Source organism: Pseudonaja textilis, chromosome 2, assembly GCF_049901715.1.
Source record: "Pseudonaja textilis isolate UNSWEBS1 chromosome 2, rPseTex1.2, whole genome shotgun sequence".
In the NCBI taxonomy this organism is placed as follows: domain Eukaryota; kingdom Metazoa; phylum Chordata; class Lepidosauria; order Squamata; family Elapidae; genus Pseudonaja; species Pseudonaja textilis.
This window is the reverse complement of record NC_141991.1, coordinates 241,090,053-241,104,617: the sequence shown is the minus strand read 5'-3', so window position 1 is coordinate 241,104,617 and position 14,565 is coordinate 241,090,053. Positions and strand designations below refer to the sequence as shown.

The window sequence follows — 14,565 nt, the reverse complement described above, 5'->3', positions numbered from 1 at the left end:
CAGGCAGCAGAAGAAGTAGCCTGCAGTCCTGCGTTCTAACCATTGCGCCACCACGGCTCTTTTATTGTTCTTGTCCAGGCAGAATCTCATGGCAGGTTGCATTGTATATCTTATTCGTCCATATTAAGAATGGCAGGCTGTCTCAATCTTCCAGTTATTTCAGGGTTCATTGTGCAAACTGGGGCAAAATGTTGCAACACGAGAATCCTAGATTCCAAAGTTGATCATTACAGGGCACTTCTTCCTCATGGAAGTCACGTTTAAATCATATTTAATGACATCAAAATGCTCAAAGGGGATGCAGCCATTAGCAGGAAGCTTTAAAGAAAAATGTTCAAAGCGTTGGAAATTTCCAATTAAATATATTAAACAATATAATGAACCTGTCAGTTTAGTAATTAACTGATGTCTTTGAAGTGAAGACTACACAGCTTGTGACCTAGCCAAAGTCACTTACAATAAAACACTAGGGACCATTTTTTCTGATTGGTACCGTTTTAGTGAAGCCAATGAAATAAGTTTTTCATCATTTAAAGTATAAAAGCTTTTCTAACTGTCTTTGTTCTCATTCCTTCTAGTACTGTACTTGAGCACTGATTATGTCCAGGCTTTTTATATTCTTCTGCTCCTTTGTCTACCTTTAATGAACAGATCTCATCTTCAGCAAGGATAAAATGGCAATTACCTCTGTCAAACTGGACAGCATTTATACCGTCTGTGAATCTCAGGGCCTTGCTATCTACTTGTGTGAATGTGCTAACTTTGCTTTTGTGATTAAAACTGAATCTTTATTTTTCCGAAAGGGACCCTTTTAAGGAAGGGTTCTGCCAACACATATCTTCTCAGTTGTTCTGTTGCAATTGTTGATTGTAAAAATGACTCACTGCCACAAAGTTAACTCTATGGTAATTTCTTGCATAAACAGCCATCAGTGGCCTATGTTCATACTACACCGGGCTTACCTTCAGGCTGGGAAGAAAGGAAAGATGCTAAGGGACGTACTTATTATGTCAATCATAACAATCGCACTACAACCTGGACTCGGCCTGTCATGCAGGTATGAACTTCTTCTCCAGCAAAGCAGTGAGATTTTGATAATCATTTGCAGTTCTTTCAGATTCCAGATGGAAACTATGGGGGAGGACAAGTTCTGATGAAATAATTATCTCTCAGTGAAAAGAGATGTGCATTAGCTATGGCAGAATCTGCTATGGCACAGGGCCAGTGCCAAATCTCATGTATATCAAACTTTGGCAGGTCTGCAGCATAACACAAGCCCACACTATTGATAGGAGTGAGGTGGGCGATGCAAGACCATGTTCTTTTCAACCAGATGATTAAAAGCAGATTTCTCTTTCCCTGCTCATTTCAATGAAACTGTAGCTGTCAACTTGCAATGAGTGCAAGTGCAAGTGCAATTTCCTGGGGCTATAACATTGTTAATTGCAATTAACAAACTGAAGCTAGCTCCAAGCTGCACTTCTTTCCTCCTCGGAGTTAACCCACTCCTTAATTACAGTTTAGCTGCATTAAACATGAGATCAAATTAAACATAATTTTCTAATAAATTTCCATTCTAAAGCAGTCCTTTTCAAACCTCAATTTTAAGTTACTAATTCTTGCATTTCCATAGCTATCTGTGATTAATACCATTGAACTTCTTAAGCCAAGAAATACAATGAAATAAAAATGTAAATGATTTATCAAGGAACATGGAAAGGCACATAGACAATAATTTAGAATCATAGAAATAGGGGTGCCAAACTCGCCATCTGGAGGCTGGATGCATCACACGCTGGCCACACCTACCCCAGTTTAGCAAAGGGGGAGGAGGAGTCGTGATACATCACTTGACAACAACATGACACCATGAGTTTGACACCCCTGAAATAGAGGAAACTGCTAGAAAGATATTACCTAAACAAGTTGGCATGTACACCAGTTAAGGGAACTTATAGGTAACAGTATATAATTGGAGGTTTTTTCCAAATTTTGATTAATAGACAAAAGACTGGTTCAAGCACATAGTCATAAATGACTTTTTAAATAGAAGTTTCTGTGGGGCATGTAGAAGACAACAGCCATCCATGCCATCTCCAGTTTGAGAGAAAACTCATTCAAAAATACCAGTAAAATAACCATATTGGGATGCATATAGAAGATTGTTCCAATTATAGTATGTTTCCTACATTGGAATGCCCACCACTGGAATGCTTTATTGAAAGCGGGAATGAGTAAGGAGTGCTCATCATGATTTATTGATTTCAGACATCCTTTATTATATATAGTTCAGTTTTTGGTAAAGGAAGTCTTAACTTGTAGCTAACTTGTGTTTGCCTCTAATATAGCTTGCTGAAGATGGTGCTTCTGGGTCAACATCAAACAGTAACAACCATCTAAGCGAGCCTCAGATAAGACGGCCTCGTAGCCTCAGTACTCCCACAGTCACACTATCTGCACCGCTTGAGGTGAGAAGTTCTCTTCCCCAAACCAGGCCTGATTGCCTCTTGCGTTTTCATTCTTCCCGTCTCATTAATTCTCCTCACCATTTCTCTTCTCCAGCCAGCTTTACAATGTCTCTGTTGTATCTCAGTCATATTTGTACCTGTCTTTATTTTGAAAGATTACACTTGCTTGTTCTGACTACTTTTCCGCCTTTAACAATTTAAGATTGGTTTGCTTTTCCAGTGATTATCTCCCTTCAACCTTAATATATTCATCTTCTGATAGGTAATGTGCTCCTTTGAGTATTCCTTCACATCTCGTAAGCTCACTGTAACAGAAACGTTCTACACATTTTGGTGCCTTCTGTGGGTATTTCATGTTTCACATTTGATGTTTTTTACTTTCAATATTGTTTCCATTTGTTTGAAAAGTGAGGGCTTGATTTCTAATAGCTGTATGATGTGGAATAGTGGAATAGATCCTATGGAATAGTGTACTTCCCGAGGTTAGCATGGCCCCAGTCCTGATGTGCTTTCATAAAGCTGTAAAAACCTGGCTCTTCCAACATTCCCTTGGTGGAGTATAGCGACTGACTTTGGTCCTTCTTTTAATTTGAAGTTTTCATCTTATGCTATAAAATGTCCAGAGTCACTTTGTGATTGAGATGGCATCCAAATCGATTAGTTGGTTGATTGATAAATTCCTCCACCTCAAGGGTTATTAGACTGTTTAGTTATCTTCTGTGAGCTTCCCACTCTCTTTCCTGACTAGCATTAGTTGCAGTTTCCACTGATAGTGGTTGGGTACTAGAGATAGTTCTTGACTTACAACTACAGTTGCAACCAGAATTTCCACTGCTAATCATCTTCACAGAGTCACACCCAATTTTACTTCTGTTTTGACATGATTGTTAAGCAAATGACACAGTTGTTAAGCAAATAGCAATAGCACTTAGACTTATATACCGCTTTACAGTGCTTTACAGCCCTCTCTAAGCAGTTTACAGAGTCAGCCTATTGCCCCCAACAATCTTGAGCCTGGTGAAATTTGTTCTGCCAAATTGCAGGCAGCCGGCAGGCAGCAGAAGTAGCCTGCAATACTGCACTGCGCCACCGTGACTCAAAGCAAAGCCAGCTGGAAAGGTCACAATTGACTCTTCTAAATACATGCCAGTTGCCAAATTCCCAATTTTGATAATGTGAGCATGGAAATGCTGCAGTATTTAAAAGTGCGGAGGATTGGTTGTAAATCACATTTTTCAGTGCTGTTGTAAATTCAAATGGTTGCTAAATGAATGCTTGTAAGTTAAGAACTATCTGTGCATGTCTAACCTAGGAGGGGAAACATGACTGGATAAGAGAATTTAGAAAATTCATGGATCCCACCCCCTACTGTAAAGCAGATGAGCTTATCACTTCTTTGCTATCTTGTATGCAACAAAAAGGGACTCTTCAAACTGGAAAGATTGTATTAGAGGCAGATACATTTCAAGATAAGTATACATGAAGTGATGCATATAGAAAGGGAGGGGAATCCAAATTTCCTGTGATGGAAATTGAGCTAGTGGTGACCAACAGTGGAGCTCTTGGCAGGACTCAGTTATACATTTAAAAGTGTGGTGGGAGTCATTGTTAAAGGGATAGAAAACCAAAATGCTTCTATAAACATAGCGTGCAACCGTAGACTTGGAATATTGTATGCAGGATTGTTTATCAACCTCAAAGAAAATACAGGTAGTCCTTGCTTAACTACACTAATCGGGAGTGAAATTGTTGTTATTAGGTAAAGCACTCGTTAGGCGAAACTTCACATGACCATACCACTTCATGATGGCATTTCCAAACGTCCCTGCTGTGGTCATTAGGCAAGGACCTCAGGCTTCTCCTACCGTTCTATGCTTGCCTCGGCTTCAGTTCCCCCACCTGATTAACTTCCCCTCACCTCTGCCCCTTTGACTGCCCTCCACTCTGTCGTTGCTGCCATGACCTACCCCTACTAACCTCCTCCATCTTCTTCCTTCCACTGCTAATGAGGTGTCCTGAGCTGAGACAGTTGCTGACCCTTAGAAAGGGCAAATGCGGCCTCCCAAATGGCTAGCAGCTGCCCAAATGGCTACCACAAAGAAGAGGGTGGATCAGTCTATTCTCCAAAGTACCTGAAAACAGGAGAGGAAGCAATGGAAGAAAACTAATCAAGGAGAGAACCAACCTAGAACTAAGGAGAAAATTTCCTGATGGTTAGAACGATTAGTCAGTGGAATGACTTGTCTCCAGAAGGTGTGGGTACTTGAACACTGGAAGCTTTTAAGAAGAGTTTGGATATTACTTGCCTGAAATGATATAAGGTTTCCTGCTTGAGAAGAGAGTTGGTCTCTTCCAACTCTATTGTTCTGCCTCACGGAGGCCTTGCTTGTTGTTGTGGTCACCAGCACTGGAGTACTTGGCAGGACTCAGTTATATATTTATACATGTGGTGGAGACTTTGCCAGGCCTCTCAGAGGCCTCAGGGAAGCCTTGCGGAGAGTGGTGGAGCCTCGTGGTGTCAGAAGCCCTTGCAAAAGTCAGCCGGGGCAGCAGAAGTAGGAAGCGGCACAGAGTGCAGGGCTGTCAGACAGGCAGAGAGGAGAGGGAGATAGGTGGATGGGGTGGGGGTTTGTATTAAAGCACATGCTGTAGTCATTAATATGGGTGGGCTGCCAAGTGCCTGAATTTTGATCGTGTGTCTGCAGGGGATGCTGCAGTGGCCATAACTTTGAAGGTTGGTCATAACTTTCCTTCAGTGCCATTGTAACTTTGAACAATCACTGAACAAATGGTCATTAAGTGAGGTCTACCTGTATTATAAAATAAGGAAGCTATAGAACAGAGCAACCAACTATCCAAGATACTTCATCTTTCTTAGAATTGTTACCAACTTAAATCCCATGGATTCCATACCCAATGTTCTTAATTGGTACAGTGCTAAATTGGTGCGAATGGGAAATTTTCAAAGAATCTTCGATGGAAAATAGAAAGTATATTCTTTTCCAGGCATTGTAATGTTGGAGGCATCTTCTGTCATTTAAATTTTTGAATCTTGAGTAGGTTGTGGTACTCATACTGCACCCCAAAGTGATGGCTGTCTTAACATCTCTTGTTTCTTTAGGGACTTCTCAAGGACTCTCCTGTACGAAGAGCCGTGAAGGACACCCTTTCTAATCCACAGTCTCCTCAGCCATCTCCATATAATTCTCCAAAACCACAGCATAAATTGACCCAAAGTTTCTTACCTCCTGGCTGGGAGATGCGAATAGCACCCAACGGCAGACCCTTTTTCATTGACCACAACACCAAGACCACAACATGGGTAAGATGAACTTTCACTTTTTGGGTGAGTAGAAGTAGGTTGCAGAGGAAGGGAGAAACACTACTTTCCCATCATCACTAAGCAGAGGACAATCCAAAGATTAGACAACTTATTTATTTTTAAAATGGAATTTCATTAAGTAAAGGCTGGAGGCGGGGTGGTTGGTCACAGTGTTTGTTTTTTTTCCAAATTTTCTAGTTTTTGTTTTCTGGTAACAAGTTTCAACCGTGTTTTTCTTGTTATGGATTCAGTTTATAATAGTTTAAACATCTGGCGTTGTGCCCCAGATCATTGCTTTATTGATTGATTTGATTGATTATAAAATCATTCTCTCATTGCAGTCATGTAGACTGACTTTCTCTATGATGGTCTGTCCCTAATCTGGTCCTTCAGTTTTCCCACAATCCAATAAGTGGATTACAGTTTTGCTACTGTAACTGAGTCTATCCACCTTGCATCTCTTTCTTACCCAAAATCATACTCTGGCTAAAAATATTCAGTCTTTCATCATTTCCAACAGGAACTAAAGATTACATGATAATACACAGCATTTTGGAGTAATATAAAAGAGAAGCAAGTGCCATATATATTTCCTTGTCTTAAGAAACATGCAGGACAATCAGATTTGTTATTTTAACTCCTGTGTGGCTATTCATATCGCTGTAGAATAAGGAGCCATGAGAGAGGCAGTCTACAATTAAATAAGTATCAAAGTACCTAGTAATGCCTCAGGCAGGGGTCCTAACTCATGGTCTCCCGATTTCTAACCAGGTGCTTTAACCATGACCAAATTGGCTCTCTTACGTGTCTAATACAGGGCTGTCAAACTCACGGCCCGCTGCCTGGATGCGTAATGTGCTGGCTACATCCATGCCCAGTTTAATGAAGTGGGGGAAGTCGCAATACGTCACATGACAATGCGAGTTTGATATCCCTAGTCTACTGTTCAACTATTACAAAGTCTGCACTATTACTGTTAATCTTCTCATCACTCCTTATCATCCATCCCCTCCCACTTGTGACTGTATGACTGTAATTTTGTCGCTTATATCCTTACGATTTATACTGACTGTTTCCTAGCATGATTTGATTGCTTATTGTAATCTATGACTATCATTAAGTGTTGTACCTTATGATCCTTGACTCTCAACAAATGTATCTTTTCTTTTATGTAGACAGAGAGCATTTGCACCAAGACAAATTCCTTGTGTGTCCAATCACACTTGGCCAATAAAAAATTCTATTCTGGCTTCGGGTTTTCAGGGCTTCGGCGGCGGGCAGGAATCCGCAATCGTGCGCGGTTTCTGCCTTGGCTCGCCGCTGGAGCGCCCCGAGCCAGCTGGCTTTGGGGATAAGCCACCCCGTAGAGGTGGTGAAGAGGGGGGAGATCGCAAGCAGGGTTGAGGAGAGCTGCATCTCTCCTCCTCAGCTGGTCAAACTCCCTTTCCTGAAGGCAGTAGGAGCGGTGGTCAGAAATGGCCACCTCAAAGAAGCACTCAACCGGAAAAGAAAGTGCAGGAGGAAGATAAGAAGTGAAAGTTTTGGCTGACCGGGATAAAAAACAACAAGTAAGGTACCCTGGAATTTAAATTTTATAAAAGATAACATCGTTCCCAAAGAAGAGTCAGAAGCAGCGAAAGAAAGTGAAAAGGGAAAGTGTTTTTTTTTTTCTTCTCTCTCTTTCCTCACATTGACAACGAAGAGAGCTGAATAAGAAATGGGAAAAATCCGCTTTGGCACCAATAGGTAATTAAGCTGAAAATTTAATTAAATGCCAAAGGGACAATAAAGATTTATGGACATTAAAAAATCCTTTTTTCTATAAGCAGGAAGGGAGAGGAAAAGAATAAGGGCAGGATCTGGAAGGAGGAGACTGCCCGGACTTTAAAAGAATCTAAAGTAAAATCTCAATAAGAGTTCTAAAAGATACATTTTAACTGGAACTTTGTAACCAAATAGTAACTCCAGGAAGAGAAAGTGAAAAAAGAAGAAAGTGTAAAAAGAAACAACTTGTGTATATTTGGATTGCTTGGTGACTTTTGGATTTTTGGATATTATATTTGAATGACTAAAAACAATTGGGTGGTTGTTTAAAAAATTCTACAATGGCATTACCCCTGGATGAACTGAAAATGGAATTTAAAAAATATAAAGAAGAGGCACAAGAAGGAAAGGGCTCCTTTGGCTCCGTTTTTCAATTCTTAGAAATGGTGATTTGTAACTACAAGAAACTACAAGAAAAGACTGCGCAACAAGAAGATTGGGACAAAGAAGAAGCCATCTTTAATGAACAAGGGAAGAAAGGGGAAAGGGGGGAAAGAGAATGGAGAATTTAAGACTTAAAAAAACAGCCAAAAAAGGGAAAAATAAGGTGAACAGTGGATATAATGTTGGAAAGCAACAGAAAAGGGGAATACAGAAGAGGACAGGGAAGTAAAAAGGGGAGAGAGAAGAAGAAAGGGAAGAAGGATAGGAAGAGAAGTTATAAAGGTTTGGAACAAGATGTAAAGAAACAGGACCTATTCAGAGATAATGGGTGAAAATTTAACTGAAAAGGGGATTCTGTGAAGGTACATAAGATTGTATTGTTATATCTGTAATAGAAATGTTAGAAAATTGGAAACAACATATGATTAAAAAGAGGGATAAAATAGTCAGTGTAATTTAGTGAAACTTTTGTGAACAAAATAAATGAAATAAAATAAATGAGAGAATTGAATTAAGAAGGAACGGAAACATTTTAATTACTCAGTGTTCTACAAAATATAAGTGAAGTGGGGGGGAATTAACTATGGAAAGCTTATAAGTGTTCCCGTAGGAACTATGATATTTATCTGAAAAGTAATGTGTAAAATGTTAAGATTTAAATGAATATTAATGATAGAATTGAATTGGAATGGATTGTTGTTTTAATTATATTATACATTTATCTTTTTTTTTTTTTCAAAATACAGTGTTATAATTTTAGGGGAAAGATATAAAGGCATCATACTCGAATCAGTGATTACAGGAGAAATTTTGTTTAATGAGAAAAGATAGTAGGCAGTTGAAACAGGACAGATAAAGAATATAAGTATAATGATTTGAATTGAGATGAAATAAATAAAATAGAATTAAGAAAGTTAAAAGAGGGGAGAAGCTATATAGAAAATGTAGAATAGTAATAAGATATAGAATGGAATATAAAAATGAGCATGAACTTGAATTTGTGTCTATATGAAGAGATGTAACCCGGGATTATGCTGCTTTCAAAAAAGATATTTTATGTTTTTATGTTTTATGTTTTGTTTGTTTATGTTCGTTTTTAAAAATCAATAAAAATTTTCAAAAAAAAAAGAGTTCTATTCTATTCTACTATTTAAATATAGCTGCATGAGATCAGAATAACTTGATTCTGCTCATTGCTGTAGAAATCTCTTTCCTTAGAGTTTTCTCAGGATCACAGCCAAGGCATAATGCAGTGCTTCTCTTTCCAATTTTTCTGCAGATACAGGAGCAAAAGAAATAGTTTGTTATACAATCTTCTGGTAAATGAAGTCATGTCTAACCTAATTTACTGAAAAAGTAACTATATCACACTCTATTGAAATTGGCTGCATAACTTGCTTGCATTAATGCGCAAAAGAAGTAATGTTAAATGTTTTGCCACAAAAAAAAAATTATACACTCTGAAATCTAAGTGGGAAGGAAAGGAGGGAGGAAGTTCAGTATCATAGGCCTTGATAAACATGTATCTCCAGTTAGATGTTCTTACAACAGTTTGCTTATCATTTCAGGAAGATCCCCGATTGAAATTTCCAGTTCATTTGCGGTCAAAAGCGGCTTTAAACCCAAATGACTTGGGCCCTCTTCCTGTAAGTATGCACCCTGAACTCTTTGAAATAATAGAGCATTTTGCATGTTGCAAATGTAGTTGGGCAACTTTTCCTTACATGGATGCACTTCACAGAATTGTTGAGTGTACCTATCTGGAAGGTACCCCAGTTAGGACAGAGAAAGAGAGAAGGGTGTGTGTATATGTATGGTTTGAATAATTATATCAGTACTCTAATTTGTTTGCAGCACTAAAAAGCTTCACTATGAACAGATAGGTTCCCCTGAGCTTTCTTTGTGATATACAACATGGCAAATTTCCCATAAAACAAAGGTTACGGTTTTGCAGGTCCCACATTTATGAAGGCTATTTCTCAAACAAAAGTATTTGCTTGAGTAGTAGCCATCATAACCATCAAAAACCATTAAAAGGATTTAATTGGAAGTAAAATACTACTTGCAGGATGAGAAGTTGGCTGTTTTCATAATATAGACAGCAGATTGCTTTTAAATGTCTGCTTCCATTTTCTCTGTTTTATTGATCTTTGCAAACTCAGCCGATTATTTGGTTGGCTTCATTTGCAATTTTAGCTTTCATCCCTCTCTCTGAGTGGAAGATGTTTTGCAAGATTACACTTAGAGGCAAAATGCTCCCATTTTGCTTTCTTTTCAGAAGAAAGAATAGGAACCTGTTATTTTCAGTGGTCTGGATTCTCCCCTTCTCAGTTTGTTTGCCTCTTGAAGATAAACCACAGTTTCATCACAGCTAGGCGTCTATACATTTTAAGACTTTTTAAAAGAACCGATAACCAGGTTAGTTTAATGTAGCTCAATCTATTTAAAGCAGTGTTTCCCAACCTTGGCTTCTTTAAGATATATAGACTTCAGCTCCCAGAATTCCCCAGCCAGCATATTTGCTGGGGAATTCTGGGAGATGAAGTCCACACGTCTTAAAGTTGTCAAGTTTGAGGAACGCTGAGCAAGTAACTCAAATCAATTTGACCTGAACTTAGTGAGATTAGTTTAAATAAAAACATTTACTGAGTAACAGTATTTATTCTATTATTTATGTCTCAAAAATAGAATTGTGTCTCACGGGAAAAAAGTCTCAATATTGCAAGCATGTTCTCTCAATCCATCATCAGTAACTGTTACAATATACCAAGGGTCTTCAAACTTGGCAAGTTTAAGACTTGTGGACTTAAATTCCCAGAATTCCTGAGCTAACATGACTGGAGGAGGAATTCTGGGAGTTGAAGTCTACAAGTTTTAAAGCTGTCAAGTTTGAAGACCCCTGCAATATACTATTGAGCACTTCTCATCCAAAATGTATAATACTTTTCCAAGATTGAAAACAACTGTCTGTTCTTATAAGACCAGGATAGCCTGCTTCAAAAAGATTGTCTGTGTGTCTCTTGGCAAGCACACCTGTTTCTGAAGGCATATTAAAGTTTTCCCTTGGATCCTGAGTGCTGCATCCATATCAGTTATGGACAGATGTGTCCTTTCTAGAATTAAAGCTGGAGTCTAGCATTACTTCATTTTTGACCCTTCATTATTAACCCTTTGCTCATCAAATGCAATCTAAAAAATAAAGCTACAAATAATGAAGTAAGATTAAAAAACAGAAACAAAGATATATATTATGATAAAACCAATAGGTAGGACAGGTAGCATGGTCTTTATAGCCACTTAAGAACAGGGAAGACAAGCTGGCCTGAATTTCCCTGAGCAAATGTTCCATATGGGTTAAACTATGCTAACTGAGATCAGAAAACCAATCCTTAAGCAATGTACTACTGTAGTAAGTCAAAAGGGTATGTGATTGTACTGTTTAGTGATGGCAATTCTGGCTTATCCAATTGCCACTGTTAAGCAAGAGCCACACATGCTATTAAACAAAGATCATATCTGCCAACTTCCTGCCAGCTTCCCCATTGATTTTGCCTATGAGAAGCCATCAAGCAAGGTAGCAATTTACGTGACCATAGTATAGTATGAGTAGTATAGTAAGTATAAGGCCCGTTTGTAACTGTCACTTGTTCAGAGTTGTCTTAAATTCAAACAGTTGTTGGATGAGTGAACATTAAACAAGGACTAACCATAATTGGCATCTGTTACAGGAAAAGTCACACCTTTATTCAGGACCCACTTCTCTTTGGGGAGGCACATACAGTAAGGGTAACAGATAACAGATAATCAGAGTTGGAAGGGACCTTGTAGGTCATCTAATCCAACCCCCTGCCTAAATACGAGACCTTACACCATTTCTGACAGATTGGATCCAGGAATCATCAAAAAACACAGCTAGATTCCTATGCCATCCATGGTTCCATAGGACTTATTATACTACCCTACCTTAAGATTTAGTTGTGAGTCCCATTAAATTCATTTGGGTACTGGGATAATAATATAAAAAGAAGAGTAAATAGTAGAGGTCTAAATGAGGGCTATCTATTCTGACAATGGTTGTCCCAGCTTTTAGTCAGAGATCTCCATGGAGATACTAGGAAAGTCTTCCATAATTAGAGTAGAAATTGGAAGGTCTGATTCTGTGGTTAAAGATTTGTTTCTCAAAACCAGGAAATAACTACTGTATATATTCAGGTATTATTGGTATGGAATCTCTGCCCAAGGCTTATAGTCTGGGTCTGTTATATCCATGTGTTGTTCCTGGTTCTCATTTTTAAAATAATGATAAAATACATCATCATCAGGGAGTCATTTTGTATTGATTGTTCTTGCATTAGATAATAATTCAGTTAAACCATATTTAATATATATATTCAAAACCTGGGCTTCTGCATTATTATCTTACATTAACTTTCTTAGGAGCAAAATTATCATTTTTTCATTATCAGACTTTAAACAATATAATGAATCTCTAGAACATCTGAATTCACTTTTTAATGATTGGCTAAAGCAAGAGAAATATTATTCACAAGTCAAGATACTAAAGTGTGTCTCTTCTATTGTAAACCTAAAAATATCCACATCCATCTTTTTTAGGAATGGAATAAAAATTCCTTTCCCTGTCTTGCACACCACAGTAAAGCCTTCGTTCTTTTGCTATTTTAACATCACCTACTGTATTATCTCTCTATTTAATTCTACATTTCTCATTTGTAAGAACATATTAATATCCTTACCATGCTGTTCTTATGAATGTAGATACTCCAGATTATATGTAAAAGGTTCCATTAGTTGCAATTACAATTAGATAAATCCCCTTTCTTTAAGTGAATGCCTTCTCTCACTTAGCAAGCCCTTGCAGTGCTCTCAAAAGCTCTATTTTTAAGGGCTTTTTTGTCTACTTTCTTGTGATTTGGGCTGTTTAAAAGAATTCTTACAGCATACCTACAGCATCTCCTTGCTGCTTTCTGTGGAATGAACAAAAGGTAGTTGTTTTCTGTTTTTTTGTTCAGATTTTTCTCCTCTGTCTACAAAAGTTTTAATTCACAGGAAAAACTTCTTTTTCCTTCCTCAACTGTGGAGAGTAAAAATGGCTTAACTCTCTGCTTAAGGCCAGCACAGAAACTTCCAGCCATCTCTTGCTGCTCCTTCTTACAAAAAACACAGTGGGGAGGAACACAACCTTAGTATATCATGTCCTCATTAGAGGAAAAGGGGTAGTTTAATCCATGATATTTTCTATGGGGGGTGTTTTTTTTTTTTTTTAGTTCCTGCAATGTCATTGTTGCTGGTATTTTTTTTAAGATGTACCTAATTCCAGAATGACTCTGGATAGCTAACAATTAAACTCAGAAAACAGTAAGGAGAAAATTCAATCCAGCTACAAAAGCACATCCCATGCACCAAAAAACACAGCAAATAGGGACTTCACAAGTATTGCATCCCAGTGTGAGGAGATGGGAAGAAGACATATTCGCAATTTTTGACCAAAAAAAAAAAAATCTATGTGAGAACAATACCCTTTCTTCTCTTTTATTTTCCCCACCCCTGGAGAAGGAGGAAACAAAAAAGTCCTTTTCCCAAACAAAAGTCCTGCAAAATGTGTCATCTTCTCGATGGAAGCTTCCAACCGGCAAGTTGGGCATTTTCCTGAAAAACACATTTTCTGACTCTTCCCTCTTACAAAATGCTAATGAGATGGAACGAAATTATTTGATTTTTTTTTAAAAAGAAAGTTAATGTCTAGGAACATACGAGCTTTGGAGGAGGCAGCTGCATAAGCAGCTGTACTCTTGGCCATTTCCACTTATGCACAACTTAAGAAATAGAAGCAGTGGTGGCATGCTACCGGTTCGAACCGGTAGTAAAAAAAAAAAAAAAGCCCCTAATGATCAGCTGAGAGGAGGGAAAAAGTCTGACAATCAGCTGAGAGGAGAAAGAAGAGAAAAGCGCAGGATGGCCCTCCCACCCAACCCTGAGCTTTTCTCCTCTTTATCCCGTCAGCTGATTGGTGCTGCAGGCATCAACTGGTGTGAGGAAAGGTGCACGCACGTGTTAGGTGCATGCGCATGCACACGCGATCACCGAATTGGTAGTGGAACAGGTAGGATCCCACTGCTGAATAGAAGCCATCTCTTTACACACACACACACACACACATACATACATACATACATACATACATACCCATATGAAATGAATAATTTTTTTTAAATTACATTTGTAATTCTTTTTAATGAAATAGAAGCCATCTCATTCCCACGCCTGATGCAGAGAGAGGAAGATGTGCTTTCTCTCTTCTCCCTTTGAGATCTTATAGGCACCTGGAAAAGCAAAATGACGTAGCATTTCCTGGAAAGCAAATAGCTCGAGAGTTGGTACTGCTTTAATCCCTGACCTCTTATAACATGGATTAATTAAAATGATCACTATGCACAAGATTGCCAATTTTCAGAAGGTTTCTTTGTCCTTACGATACATCTCATATTTTGGCTACCTTTCAATTATTTAAATTATATTCACCTGTTTATTTTATTTGTACTCTTTAAT

At 38.2% G+C, this 14,565-nt stretch overlaps 1 protein-coding gene across 19 annotated transcripts in view; it reads left to right on the top strand.

The window, feature by feature from the left end:
* The window catches only part of NEDD4L (NEDD4 like E3 ubiquitin protein ligase), a 301,315-nt gene that overhangs the window by 251,790 nt on the left and 34,960 nt on the right, over positions 1–14,565 (top strand). For 16 of the 19 annotated variants that reach the window (XM_087927425.1, XM_087927423.1, XM_087927426.1 and 13 more), the window contains 4 exons: positions 926–1,057; positions 2,349–2,468; positions 5,590–5,790; positions 9,567–9,644. In XM_087927425.1, the coding sequence (XP_087783551.1) occupies positions 926–1,057; positions 2,349–2,468; positions 5,590–5,790; positions 9,567–9,644 (531 nt within the window). The remainder of the gene's footprint in view (positions 1–925; positions 1,058–2,348; positions 2,469–5,589; positions 5,791–9,566; positions 9,645–14,565) is intronic. The other 3 variants (XM_087927427.1, XM_087927428.1, XM_026715378.2) reach the window with 1 other exon arrangement.